General features: G+C 50.8%; 2 protein-coding genes across 2 annotated transcripts in view; both read right to left on the reverse strand.

Annotated features, from left to right (window-relative positions):
• Positions 1 to 643: 643 nt before the first annotated feature.
• On the reverse strand, positions 644 to 8,322 carry NCF1 (neutrophil cytosolic factor 1). Its single transcript, XM_080357330.1, has 11 exons — positions 8,223 to 8,322; positions 7,676 to 7,756; positions 7,294 to 7,369; positions 6,191 to 6,356; positions 6,012 to 6,067; positions 5,623 to 5,745; positions 4,984 to 5,091; positions 4,121 to 4,238; positions 3,541 to 3,648; positions 1,814 to 1,956; positions 644 to 1,183 (listed from the first exon to the last, which is right to left on the reverse strand). The coding sequence occupies exons 1-11, from the start codon at positions 8,292 to 8,294 to the stop codon at positions 1,065 to 1,067; spliced, it is 1,170 nt and encodes a 389-aa protein (XP_080213456.1). The 5' UTR covers positions 8,295 to 8,322; the 3' UTR covers positions 644 to 1,064.
• Positions 8,323 to 14,246: 5,924 nt separating this feature from the next.
• GTF2I (general transcription factor IIi) overlaps positions 14,247 to 14,885 on the reverse strand; it is a gene marked incomplete at its 3' end in the record, with an annotated part of 58,251 nt that continues 57,612 nt past the window's right edge. Inside the window, exon 32 of the mRNA XM_080357039.1 lies at positions 14,247 to 14,305. Coding sequence (XP_080213165.1) covers positions 14,247 to 14,305 — 59 coding nt within the window. The remainder of the gene's footprint in view (positions 14,306 to 14,885) is intronic.

Below are 14,885 nucleotides of genomic sequence, written 5' to 3' on the forward strand. Positions count from 1 at the left end.
CCCAGATTCAGACCCAAATCCAAACCTATTCCTAGACCACAAAGCAGACCTAAAAGCAGACCCAGGCCCAAATGTAGTCACACACCCAGAACTAAACACAGATCCAGACCCAGATCCAAACCCAGCCTATTCCTAGACACGAACACAGAACCCAATCCAGACCCAAATATAGTCACATACTCAGAACTAGATCCAAATTCAGACCCAAATCCAAACTCAAACCCATTCCTAGACCCAAAATCTAGCTGCTCACCCCACATTGCTCCCACCCCACCCCAGCAAACACCGCACCCCACATCCCAGCCCTCGCTTTCCACCAGAGGGAGCGAAGCGGCCGCCCTGCAGGAGGAACCTGCCGTGGTTCATCCCCCCACAACCAAATTTCGTCCCCACCGGCATCTTTCAAAAGACACCCTTTCCCCAACCCCCGCCGGACATGCAGGGGAAAAACGCCTTTCCTGCGGCCATGCGGTGTCTGCATTGACCGAACATCCATACAGATGTTGAAATACATCTATAAAGTGTCTCTCCTTTATTGGTGAAAAACAGAAAACCATTCAAAATACAGATAGGGGATAAAGGGGACCCAGTGGCTGTGGAGGCCTCAGCCCCCCAGGAGCCAGTGGAGGGCCTGGGTCACAACCATAGAATCGTAGAATATCTCAAGTTGGAAGGGACCCACAGGATCATTGAGTCTAACTAGATCGGGACAGATTAATGTACTCCACTTCTTCACTTCGTAGGAAATACAAGGGTTATCATTACTTCTCAAAAGAGCTCATTTACAATAGCAAGATAATACTAAAGCAATACCGAACACTTTCTAGAGTGTATTTGGAATTTTATACAGTTTGGCAGCAGAATAATTATACCTATAAATGTGCAAAACCCTCCTCGTGGCATCATTAGGACAGCTCGGGCTTGCCGTGCCGGTAGGTGAAGACGGGCCCTGGGCTGAGCTGGTCCGGCCAGTGGCCACGGGGATCCCCTGGTCCGCTCTGAGCCCCAGCCGTGCAGGAGCTGGTGGAGATGAAACGTCGGCCCCATGGTGCGGGGCTGAGACCTCACAGGATCTTCCTCCGGGTGCTCTCAGTACAGCGGTTCAGGATGAGATCTTTGCTGGGTCGGGGAGGAACAGCAGGTTGAGCTTTGGGCTTGTTCTCCTCTTGCTCATTTTTCTCAGCTGCAGATAAAGCAAATGTACAGATGGATCAGAGCTGTTCGCTGCCCAGCACCTTCATGTGAACGTTCAAAGCTTCCTATGTTATGACCACCAAACCTCCTGTCTCAGCCACGTATGAAGGCCTTCCCGGGGGTCGGGGTGCTGGTGTAAGCCCACTAGCTCCCGGCTGGGAGCCCTGCTAAGGAGGAGCCCAGTTCCAGGTCTGTGCAAGGAGCTGCTGTCTCTTGGGACGGTCATGGATCCCATATGGGGACTATCGGATCTAAAGCATCCGCCTCAATAGCAGCCTCCTCCTTTATGCACCACCTCCCTGTAGGTGCTTTGCTGACAGCTAACGTACACGATAATGACGGTAACAGCAGCACAGGTGAGGTCAGGTGCACAGAGGAAAGCACAAGCCCCAAACGTGGGCTGACCTCCCACCAGCACTATATTCTGCTCCTTCTCCATCAGTCCTATAAGCAGAGGTGAGAAACCTCATTGGAAAGAAACATCTCCCTGCACAAGTTTTTGCCACAGGAGGATGGACAGGCACGGTGTGACCTCCATATGCTGTCCTGCTCCAGCAACCAGCACTGCAGAGCACAGGCCGTGCCTGCAGGACTTCAGCCGCATCCCCCTGAGACTTACGGATGACGTTGGCCTTGTTCTGGAAATTTCCCCTCATGTTCCTCTGGCTCTGGATGTACTTCTTGCTGTTCCTCCTGTAGATCTCCTGGCTGATCTGCTTCCGGCTCTGCTTGTGGATGCTCTTCGCATTCCGGATGGTGGATCTGCAGCAGGTTAGAAATAAATCTTTCAGTTCCCAGGCCAGCAGCTCTCACACCGTGCACTTTTCTCACTGAGGGTTTCCATGCCGCACTTCCTCCTCTTCCTCACCCAAACCCCAAAATCTGCTTTTTTGGTTTTGCCTGGCAGAAGGCAGAGGGTGAACGCCAGCTCTCGAAAGCAGCCGGAGGTGAGACGCGATGTACAGCACATCAGGAGGCGGCTGGAGCAGCGCTTTGGAAGCAAATACTGAAAGGTGAAGCTGAGAACAAGCCTGGAATGTAACCATGGGGGTGGTGAGGCAGATTGGGCAGAAAGCTGAAAGGATGAGGTTTGTTCGACAGAGTTTGAGATGCCCTGGAAGTGATCTATAGCTCTCGGATGGATGGACATGCAGCCTCTATGCTGGCTGCAATGTTCGATCCCTGCTGTGGGGTTTGGCGGGGCTCTCCAACACCCGAGGATCAGGGCAGGGCGTGCGGGGTACGTGCCAGCCTGCACCTGCATGTGCCACGTTGAACCCACAGCACAGAAACTACTGAGAGAAGTGAAAGCGGAGCAGCCCGAGGCTGTGTGTGCAGCCTCAGGGGAACTCCCCGCGTCGGGGATGTCCCCAGGCAGGCAGACAGATGCTACCACTGTGTCTTTATTGCCATGGGCGAGGTGGCTCCTGACATCCCCGCATGGCATCGTCCCCCTGCTCTTGCAAGGCAATGAATACCCCTTGCTGTGCCCACCTGCCTCCACCTCCCTGCTCGGAGCCCCTGTCCACCCCAAATAAAGCTCTTGCCCACAAGGACAGGTCTCCAGCTTTGCAGCAGAGCTCAGCCTAGGGACAGCATTCACCATGGCGGGGCAATCACTGTCCTTGACACAGGCCACCTCACCTCGCCCAAGGGTTATCAGGACGCATCACTGCGCTCAAATAGGTGGATTTGGGACATTTTACACTGTTTCACACTCAATTTGTGCTCCAGCAGAGCTGGATTTTGTGAGGTTTTGTAGCAAGGCTGCTGTGTTTTCTTGTAGGCAAAAACAGATAGCAGCAAGCTCTGCCTTTCCTAGCAGTCTTCTTTCCATCGTAATTAATGAGTTATTTTTGCTTTCTATCTTTTTAATAAATATAAAATCCCTTCCATTAGCTCAAATCCTCCCATCAGATTAGGCCATTTAGCAGCTCTGATTACTCAAATCTCCCCTCGCTTCTCAAAGACTCAGTGGATGCACTTAGGAAATAAGAAAAAGGCCAATTTGAAAATTAAACGAGATTAGCCCAGAAAAGAAACTTTGCAGAAGGACGAGGAGAAATGCACCGGGCTGGAGGCCCTGCTGGGGCAAGGACCGTGCAGCCCCACGTCAGTGATGCTGGGGTGCCTCTTGGCCCATGGAAATCGGGGAGCACAGAGCTGTCTTTGCGGCAGCCCTTCAGGATCTGCCTCCTGGTCTCTCTCTGCCCTGCTCACGTCTCTCCTGGGCAGTTCCTCATTGCCAGGGCGAGCGAGGGACACCACAAACCACCGTCTGGTTTCATTTCACCCCCTTCGAAGAAAAGCTTTAGTCCTCCTGCCCCCCGCCAGGGCTGCTTCTACCTTCGTGGAGGAGCGCCCCGGTTCCTCAGCTCGCTCTTCACAGCGGTGTTTGCATCCCCGGATTTCTGCAGGTACATGGAGGGGTAGTAACCGGTGGTTTCGTCCTTCCTGCAGTGCAGCACAAAGTGATGTCACCTGCGGTGTTGGCTCTGCGACCAGCACCTCCCAGCCCGTGTCCCCGCTCGCCGGGGCACAGGTGGGGTAGGAGGATCCCCAAGATTTGCACATCGTGTCCAGTCTGTGACTCTCCAGAGCACAAATGCAGCTGAGGTTCCCCTTGGAAACTCGTGAGTTTGTGGGGCAGGCCAGGGCTGGGATGAATGCTGAGGTTTTGCAAAGCAAAATGTGACAGAATACTTAAAGGAAAATAACAGATACTTTATTTTCCACCTGCCTCCTCCTTGGCTATTTCTGAAGCCCCCAACTGCAACGTTTAACATCTGGCAAAGCCACAGGCTACTTGAAGCAGCCCGGAACCAAATGGTCCGTGGGTTTCACAGCCCCAGGGCACAGAACCGCTGGTCCATCCCTTCCCTCCGCCTGAATCCCGCTTGCCTGGTTTGTTCACAGCATCTCTCACCTGACGACCCACCAGCCATCAAGGAGCTTGTGGATGACTTCAATGGTGTCACCCTCCTGCAGGGTCAGCTCGTCCTCCTCCACGGCTGTGTAGCTTTTCTGGACAATGTACTGCTCACCTGCAGAGGAAACAGGCTGTGTGCTACCAGCCAGGATGGGCTCAGCCTCTCCAGCCCCTGAGAGGAGGCACCAGAACATCTACACTACGTTTTAGGCACAACCCAGAGTACTTCAGGTTTGGGTTCAAAATGCCCCCAGCCGTGTGGGTGCCTGTGGCTCATCCCAGCCCCTCTCCAGCAGAAAGCTGGTGAATGCAGGCAGCAGGGGCACACCCGTTTCTGCTGAAGAGCATGTTTATAATTCGGGCGATTAAATGAGGAAGAAGAAAGTGTTGTGCTAATAGAGCCTGTTGCAGTGTTTCGAAAACCATGAAGACAAAACTCAGAGAGCAAGCGGCAAGAGTCTGCAGGATCCTCCCTCTGCTCTGTGTGATAAGGCGCCGCTGTCACAGCAGGATGATGCAGGGCGCTGATAAGGAAAGTGCAGAAGCCAAGTGCTTGGAAAGCCTGCGTCTCGGTTCGGATGCTGCACCGAGCTCCTTTGCTAACCCAGCAAACTCAGCTTGCACCCATCTAGCTTAGGACGGACACTGGACGAAGATGTGCATCTGTGATCAGCCAAGCAGGGTTTAATTTAGAGTTGCAGGTCATGGGAAGCTCCTGAGGTTGATGCTGAAGCACTAAACCATGAGATTTATCTCTCCTGGCAGCTCCTACAGCAACATCTTTGTGCCCAGTGGCCCTGCTGCAGTGGGGGCTGCCCAAATGTGCTTTGGTGCACACCCTGCTCACCCCAGCATTTTACCTGCATAGTTGGGCTCCTGCTCTTCAGATTCATCAGGACCATCCATGGGCTCCAGATAGGCAGCTGGCACCCAGCCCCGTTTATTCTTCAACTGGCAAAACCACCACCCTGCCAAAAAAAAACCCCAAAAAAAGCAGCTGTAGCAAGAGCAGAGGGTGTTGTGGGAGCACCATGGGGCCACCAGGTCTGTCCCAGCCAGGGTGGGCACAGCGATCCCTGTGGCCTGGATGGTGCTGGGGCCGGTCTCTGTTTACATGGTGCTACCATGGAGCCTGGCCAGTTCATCCAGTTCCCTCCTGGGCAGGAAACCTCACCGGCTGAGGCATGCGAGGAGATTGCAGGGTTTTCTAGGATTGCCCCACACTGGCCAAAACTGACTGTCATGTGGCTCCATGTGAATATGATATGTGTCCCAAGGGGGTGGGAAGTGCCAAGAGGTTCAGTGCTGCCAGTTGCATTTGCTCTGAGCTTCTCCTCTCCATCAGGAGACCCTGACAGAACCACCTCCCTTTTGACACATGCACCCACATTAACTCGCATGCTGCATTTAGATGTGAGCTGCAAGCACAGTCCTCATGCTGAAATGGTGGCCAGGAGGGGTCTGGCCCTTGGGGACTCTCTGGAGAGATGGACACATACCGCTCTCCATCTTCTCCACGACATCCACCATGTCGCCGGCTTTCAGAGCCATCTCAGACGTGGAGCTCTTCTCGTAGTCGGCGATGGCTCGGTACGTCTGCAGGACGATGGGGCCCGTGATGTCTGCGGGGCAGAAGTGAGACATGTTCCCTTTCCCAGCCCCCTGGCACAGAAATACTCTATTTCAGGCAGGCCAAAAGCAACCCAGGACAGCCCAAAGCACTCTCCCAGCATCTTCTGGACCTAAACCAGCCAGATCCCAGGACATGGACTCATTGTCCCCAGGATGTGATTTCCTCCCAGATGCAGCTCTGGCTCAGGAAGGGCTGGTTCTTGCCCCATGTTCTCGGCCACAGAGGCAGCTGCTCATACCCCTCAAGGCCTCTTACCGCTGGGGTTTTTCTTGGCATCCTTCGGCAGGAGGAAGACCTCGGGCTTCTTGATCCTAGAGGGTTCAGAGCAAAGGCAGCTCGATGTCGCAGCCCCTCACCACCAGCTGCCATCTGCTCCCCGCAGATGCTGCCAGTGCAGGATTTCCCCAAAAGAAGTGGCAGACGGGGGGACTCACTGGCTGTCTGTGACGGGGTTCATGTCATCGGGACGGACCTTGAAGAAGTCGACCACATGCAGGCACCGGGAGATCTTGTGGGGCAGGTTGACCAGCGCATAGCAGTACTCGGACAGCGTGCCCTGCCTGTTCTGCGTCGAGCGCTGCCCGTCAAACCACTTTGGGGCTGGGGGAGAGGGGACAAAGCAGGCAGACCACCCGGTTTTTACAAATTTCGCAATCAGACTGCTCTGAATAATTATTTCTGTCCTGAAAAAGAGTGGGTTTGGCCCAAGGGTGCTGCATGGTGTCCATAGGGTGATCCTGGTCCAGCCTCCCCCTCACTGCTCTGCTCATGCGTGGGGGCCACGCATGGTGCCAAAAAAAAGGGGGAGAAGCTGTTCCCAGGGCCACAGCTGCTTTGCAGAAGTGCTGAAGCTGTGGGTTCCTCCTTTTGAAGGCTCGGCCGGGGAGGCCATGGGCAGCGCGGAGCAGAGCGCGGTGCAGCCGGACTGGACCCGCAGCCCTCGGCGCCCGCTCTGCAGCACCGTGCAGGTTTATTCCTCCTCGAGAGGCGTCAGCCACAACCCACAGCTATTCCTCATGAGCCTTCCCGCCTTCCTCAAAACAGGAAATTAAATAAAAGGGGGAATCTTGCTGACCTACACTTTGCTTGGGGACAAACTGCCTGCTCTTTGCATCGTTTCTTTCCCTATAATGGAAGACATATTGCATCACTTCCTCTTAGAATTCTCTGTGTTGCTGCAAGGGCACTGAAACCAGTCCCAGTGATGGTGTCACTGAGGAAGGGCTTAGCTGAGCTCAGCTCAGGCTCCCCAAAGCCAGACCCTCTGCACCGGCCACTGGTCACAGCCAATGCTGCAGCTCGTGTCCCTGGGGTGCCCAGCTTTTGGGGAGCAAGGATGGGGTCTGCAGCGTTGGCAAGTGTTGGGAGAACCCCCACTGCTGCTCAGACCTTTCTAGGGTTTTGATTCCAAGCCTGGCGAGCAGGAACAGAAATCGCAGCGAGCTCCTGCGTGGGAGTTGGCCCGCAGAGCTCGGCCCGCAGGGGAATTTCCCAACCAGCTGCAGTTTCTATTTCAGCCCCAGCACCTGCCCCTCACCTGGCAAGTGCGGGATGATCCGGTTCTCCATGTTGATGTCCCCGGATTCGATAGGAAACATCTCCTTCAGCGCTTTCTGCGGAGCAGAGCCAGGCTGTGAGACCGGCACCGGGGGACCCCAGTGACACCCACGCCCCTTCCCACCGCCCTGTGCCGGCTGAACCCTGCAGCTCAACCCCAGAAACCAGCCGAGGGAGCGCAGAGACAACAGCTCCCCGTTTCAAGAGACAAAGGAAACCGAAGCACTGGGACACGGGAGCATCTTTTGAGTCAGATTTGTTTTGGGGCAATTTCACCTTGAATTTGCCCTCCTTTTATTTTCCCCCACCCCATGCTTGCAGTGCAGCAGTCTGGGGCCATTGCCCACCCCGGCATGACTCACGTGGAACTCGTATATCTCGGTAAACCGGCGGTAGATGAGCTTTTCAGAGAGGTCATTCCACTTCACCAGGAACATGTAGACCTGAGGGGCAAAGCAGAGGTGCTGCAGGTCTGCCGGTGAGAGGGGCCCCGCACCCCACTGTGACCAAAGCCTTTCGGAACCCCGTCCATGGTTCAATTTCAGATAAATTGCATGTTCTTCTTCCATCATTCTAGTGGGAGCAGCTCGGCTCAGGCATCGAGCAAGGTGGGCATTAGGGAAGCTCAGCAGGGAGAGAGGGGACAGAAACATGCAGACGGGTGGGAATCAAAGAGAGAAAAGCCCTTTCCAAGCCTGCAAAGTAACCAACGGCTTGCAAAAGACCTGCCCAAAATCTTGTGTATCCAGTATCTTTTAGCCTCTGGCTCATGCCAGCAGCCATGACTCCCCCAAAAAAAGGATGCACTTGAGCCCCAGATCACGTTTATCTAAAGAAATTTGCTGGCCAGCCTTTTTACCCCAACCAGCCCTGGCTGCTCAGCTTGCCGGAAGGTCGCTGCGTACTCACATAGTGCTGGCTGGGGAAAAACCTCTTCTCATAGCCCAGCAGCTCGATGTGCCGGATGAAGACATCCCCCATCGCTGCCTCTGCTCCTGCCCGGCTCCCTGGCCCCAGCTCCCCTCTGCCTTCGCAGGCTCCGCTTCGCCGTTAAAGCCCCGGGGAAGAGGAAGTCCCGCTGCAATCGCACCCGTAATTGTTTACCCGCTGTGGTTTGTATTGAGTAGGTGTTTCCCATGGGGAGTCTCCAGCCTGGCCCCTCCAGCAGCTCCGTGGCTGCAGAGGAGGCCTTGGGGACACCCCTGGGATCAGATAACAGAGAAGGTCCAGGGCCAGGTTGGCTGCCCCGATGGCCAAGTGGTCCCTCTGAGCGCTGATGCTGTTCCCTGACGGCACAGGGTGCTGCAGCGCCCGCTTTCCAGAGGGTCAAGGACAGACAAGTCCCTTGGCAATGGTGACCAGAGTCTTTACACTTTGGCACAGAGCTGGGTGGGCTGAATGAAGCACACAACACTCCCCCAGAGCCCAGGGATGGCAATGCCACCCTCCGCACGGCTGGGAGACCATCCTGCGCTCCCAGGGCAGGTGGGGGTGCACAGGATGGGCCAAGAGCTCCTGCCCTCACATCACCATTTCCTTTCAGTCTCCTGCAGCTTCTCCAGAGTCTGCCACCCTCAAGCAGCCCCCAAGGACCTGAGCCAGCCCTCACCTGGGCACGGGGACACCCAGAACACGAGGGTCCCCAGAAATCCCCTCTGAAATGGCACCAGCGTCCTCATCAGCCCCCAGCTTTGAGCAGAAAGGCCAGAAGGGAGGTGAGGGCTGCGCGGATCCATCCTGCGCTGCTCGCAGGCAAAGGTGCACCCAGGAGCACGTCTGTCCCCAAGCAAGGGCACCCTTGGTGGCTCCTGAGGGCACACAGAGCTGGGAGCAGCCCTGCTGCCCTCACGAGCTGTAAAGAAAAAGGCTTGCTCTGTCTGCATTAAAAAAAACCAAATACTAACTATAGCTTTCACAAGTATGGTGCTTTCAGGTGCTGAGATCAGAAACACTGGCATTTAAATTTGGTTTCGAATTATTTTAACACGGGGACTTCCCTGCACACAAGGCAAAATTACACAACTGGTAATATTAAAAAAAATACCTCTGGGGCTGTTCAGCTTGTGCTCGGCTAATAGCCAGATCACTGCTTCTTATGCAGAACCACCACCAACTTTGTCACGAAAGCTAATTTCATAATCGCAAATTCTTTGTACTACATTTAGAACTGCTTTACAGACAGCGCATCGCTGGCAACCGCTTCATTCATGTTTCTTCCTGTTTCCTCATGGTGCGATGTGAGCAATGAAGCGGAGCTTGCAGATCTCAGTGCTGGCGATGGGTTTGTTCGCAGTGAGACAGAGCCTGGAACTCTGTGACACAACGTTGGCGTTTCCACCAAGCGTCCCATGGTCACTGGGCATCAAGGATGATTTTAGAAGAAAATTCTTGGAGGAGTGATGACCCATCAGACGGACGCGCTGAGTTCATGGAGTTGAGCTGATTCATGTTCTGGACAAGGCTGGTGTGTGGCTGCAGGACCTGATCTTGGAGAAATGAACTTGCACCGGCCTCTGGACAGAGAGCTGGTACCAGAGCTGCGCTGGAGCGCCAACAGTAGATACAGGACATCAGGGGACAGATGCCAATCAAGGTTATTGAAGACAAAGCACTGGAGGTTCAGCCTCTTAGGCAAAGGGACTATTCTCTTTTCTGCAGTGCTCCACCCAAAACTAGTACCAAAACCTCCTACCAATTGAAAGCTGAGGAAAGGAAGGACACCCTCATTTTGTTCAAAATGTGATTTTTAAATTTTTTTGGTAGTTTAAAATAAAGCTTAATTCAATCTAGAGCCACAGGAGGCCTTGCTTACTTCACTGATGCCAAATTGCTGTGTGTGAACAGCACAGTATGTCCTGACATGACAAAAGCCCAAGTCTGCCCTTAGTGGTCTGTCAGAAATGAAGGAGAAAGGGTTTAAGTTTTGTATGTGGAAAACCAGTGGCGAGCAGGCAGATGCCAGAGATGGTGGAGCCCATCTGAGCTCAGGCGGCCGGCGCTGCGGGACCATCGGGGTGCGGTACCCGAGGGACACCCCGCGGAACCCCCGGGTCCTGCACTGCTTGGATCCGAAACTCCTGTTGCACAGAAAGGAACCGGCCCAAGGCGCAGGGCAGGCTTTGGAAAGTTCACTAACGCCTGCGGAATAAACATTGTTTGCTGCTTCATCGCCACGAAGCTTCTCTGCTGGAACAAAGAGTATTCGGAGCTCTGGTAAGTTGTTTCAAGTTTATTTATTTATTAGTACAGCCAAGGGTTGTTAGGGCGTTATCACTCAATACCCCAAGAGTGACAACATCTCATGTATTAGTAGTTTGGAAATGAGATTTTCATACATGGTCAACATCATAAAAGTCTACCTGTTAGGACTATATATAATCTTTAATATAAAATTTATATTTAGAAGGTATAAATATTGGCGCAATTATTTTGTCGGTCTATTTTTTTTCTATTGAACACAACTCAAAAACATCTGACACCAAAAAGGAACCTCAGTGTTGAACTCGGGCGCACCCACCAGCATTACTGCAAGCCCAGCGGCGGGACAGACACCACCACCAGCTCCCAGTCCTTCCAGTAACACCACTGCAGCGGTTTTCACTTCATTTTTCTTTCCCCAGCTCCTGCATGCGAAGTCGCAGGGTGTCCACACTCCGCTGTTACACACCTGACAAGGCAGCAGCCTGCAATTATTCCACAGTTCTTTCGCTAGGATGTCTCACCCTCATTTGGAGTGAGCCCTAATGACTCCAGCAGCAATTTATAGCAGGCAGCTATGCAAAAAGTGTCCCCCAAGATAGCTGTGAAGGAGGGATGGACCATCCTTCTGCTTTTGCAAAAGGGGAAACGGAAAGCAGCTGAAAACCCGGGGAAAGCTGCAATAACTCATTTCCCCATTCTACACATTTCTAGCAGCAATCGCGAGACTGGCCGTTGCTCCGATAACAACCTGTTTATGGAAGGTGAATTAACGGAGCGTGTCGATTAAAGTAATCAGCACTGAAATACCTTGGTGTTTGTAATTCGGGACAGTACCCACAGGTAAGTGCCCATGGGACTGAGACTGGGGCTGTTTGTGCTGCAGATCACTGGTTCCACTCCGGAGCTGGAAGGTACAGCTGGGATCAGCGCTTTCCAAAAGCCTCGGTGCACAACTAACCCTGCTCCTACTGACAGCAACAGTCTGAACGTTGAAGTGGGAGCTGCTAGATCTGCACAGAGCAGTCGTGAGGACGCGAGCACACGTCCTACAGCGCGCCCTTGCCTCCAGAATGAGCTCTGAATTCGGCTGCTGAATTTCAGGTGGCTCCCTGGGAACAGACATTCCACCCAGTTGAATTTAAGGCTTCAAAATTTTCCTTGCAGATACAACGATCTCACCCACCCGGAGCTGCGTTGCCGTCTGAAAGGCACAACTGGAACTTAAGTTCCTTTGCTGGAATGAATATGCTACAGCATGTTCTACCTGCCTACAGAATTACTGCTAGAACTTGACTTGTAAAATATGCTGCATGGACAGTCATGAAAACCACCAGAAAGGTCTTTATTTCTTAATCAGGGAATAAGATTTACCATTTGTGCATAATGCAGTCATCCCAAACTCATGCCAATAAAAGAGAAACCTTGATAATAATCTGCATGTTCTCTCTAGAGATTATCATTGAACCAGAACTTTACATCCCTTACGGTTTGTGAAACTTAAAAAAAAAATGTATACATGAGTTTTTAATATGATGTGGGGTGTAACCAGGACTATAAGAAACTTATCTTTTGACATAGTGAGACTTGGAGCAGCTTGTAGCGTACGTTTCCATAACTAGTTCTGGATGACCAGAAGAGCATCTGCCACAGCTCCAAACAGCTCTCACACAGCTCCACGCCAGTTCTGCGAGACCAGACCCATCGTATCTAAACCATCTGATATTCTGATAAAACATGCACTTACTACTTTGAGTTAAATGGAACAGACTATAACAGGGTTTATTTTAAATTGGTTCCTAATCCACATGCTGAAATACTGGCCATTTCACAGTCCATCTCATTAATGCGTACTGACGGTCAAGTGAACCAGTTTATCTTTTATTTATGAAAAACATATGAATTGTGATAGATACCATAGGAAAAATTAGTTCAAATATACAGATACTATTGTCCATTAAAGGCGTACGAACCAAAACTTAATGTTTGTTTGTTTGTTTTCTTTTCCCCAAAGTAAAACTAACAAACTGAACTACTTGCAGGAATTTTTCTTCATTGCAAAAGCTGAGATGCATTCAGGTGGGGTGGAATTCAGCTTGGGAGATGCAGACAGCCTCTGTGAAGTCTTTGCTGATTTTAGCCCCTGTCATCTCCCCAGCACTGTTGCAGCAAATTTAGTCCTTATAATATATTCCAAAGGAAAACGAGCTATTCCAAACCACAGAATAGTTCGGGTTGGAAGGGACCTCCAAAGGTCATCCACCCTGCCATGAGTAGGGACATCTTCACATCTCTAGTCCTTCTTAAAGTCAATTCACAGAACTGCTGAAAAAGTAGACATTTCTATCTAAAAGTACAAAACCGGTTTGTATAGAAGGTACTTCTCTTATACAGTTATATTACACAGCTCAAGACAGTCCCGGCGGGCTCTTCTCAGAACTGGATACTTCTGACTAGAAAGAAAAATTACAAAAAGGAGTTAGTTTCATCGCAGCTCTGTATCTTATTACAAATACGAGTAGTTTGCGTTTCAAAACAGAACTTTGAGTTCTTTAGGCCTGGGTTCAGAGAGCACGCAGAAGCTGAATATTGCTCTCAAGAACTATGAGATTAAATGCGTGCTTGAGGGCTCGCTGTAAGAATTTAAATCCAATATTTGCTTTGGTATGGCCTAAAATATTTGAAAATCCAAACCACGGCGCCGCTCTTGGCTGCTCAGGCTGGCAGAAATGAACCTGAGCTGCGTTGTGCCGAACGCTCATCTATGAACAGGAACAGTCCACACGCATTTTCTTCTCTGGGACGAACACAATGTCCTTTTCTTACTAAACCTACACAGGTTACAGCTCGAGGGGACTAAACAAATGCACCTGACTTTATGTCAGGCAAATGACTGAAGTATCAAACACCACGGAATAAGGAAAAGACTTGGTTTGGGGCATTATCAAAAAACTGAAATGGGAAAAAGTATTACAGAGCTGTGATTGCTGAACATGGCCCTTTTCTGTGGCTGAAGCGCACAGACTCACAGCCCAGTGGGTCAGCATGTAGTGACACCACAGCATCACTAGCACTGCTCTCCGCCTCCAGCAAAATGTCATTGTTAGGAATGAGCAAAGTTAAAAATAGTATAAGAGAAAAATCTGGACATTGTTGCATTGGAAATGGAACAAAGCTTTTCATAGAAGTTACTGGAAAAACAAATTTAAATGAACTTTTAAATTAAATCAACTTTCAAGTTGGTTTGTCATCACAGTTAATACCAAGCGTCCTGAGCTTAGACAATATTGCAGCCATAGTGAAGAGCTTTCCTGCCCAATTACAATTTGGAAATACACAGGGTTTACCAAGAATAGCAATTCTCTTTCACACAGCCATGTCAGAGCTCTTCACAAACACTAATTCCCTAGGCTTTCATTTACTCTGCCTCCGAGGTATGTAATTACCATCACCCGCTTTTCCTTAGAGGCCACATTTTCCCAAGACTCACTGCCTGACCAATTTGAACACAATGTGATTTACGTTGCATCTGGATAAAGTAGTGAAAACATCCTACATTTTATAAGTGAGAAACAAGACAAATAAAATAATTCACAAGTAAAGGACTGGCACCTGCTGGCATTCAGTCATGGATCTCAGCCCTCTCCTCACCCCCCTAAAATACAAAACCATTATTCCTTGACAGGTGTTGACTTAAAGAAATACTAAATTCTTTTACCCAGTATTGATCAGGTCCTACCACGTCGTGCCCGGTTCTTGCTTTATTTGAGAAATTTCTTCTGTTTCTGTGATACCTGTTGAAAAAGTAGTAATGAATGAAGAAAAAAGGGTCCAGGACTAGGGTAATTCACCACTACAAGGCCAAGCCATTTCACCATATGATTTTACACCTTCCAGCCTAATTCTCAAGTGATTTTGAGTTCTTTAGCAACTGCATGCCTTTTCTCAAGATCATTCCTCTGGTAACGGCGTGTGAATCCGGTTTGAGATGATAAATTCAAAAGCATGTTTCTTCCAAACCACCACTTTGAAGGCCCATATCTAGATTTCCTTCACACAAGGGTATTCATGAACAACTGTCTCTCCTCCATCATCTAACAACTTGAGTGATCCCACATGGTTTTGGCATTATAAAGGCATTTGATGTTTCAGCTTTCAATAACTGTGACCTTAAGTTTTGGAAGAACAACAATACTCCCCTCCCCAGTATACCCTCCCAGTATATTCAGGCCAATAAGGCTTTCAAATTCCCCAATTATGGCAATAATTCATTAGCATAAATTGTGGAAACCACTGCACTGAATAACTAGATGCATCACTCAGGACATGATCAATCACTCAAAGCCTACCCTATTTCCCCGAAAATAAGACAGG

The sequence above is a fragment of the Nesoenas mayeri genome, assembly GCF_963082525.1.
Source record: "Nesoenas mayeri genome assembly, chromosome: 20".
NCBI classification, from domain to species: Eukaryota; Metazoa; Chordata; class Aves; order Columbiformes; family Columbidae; genus Nesoenas; species Nesoenas mayeri.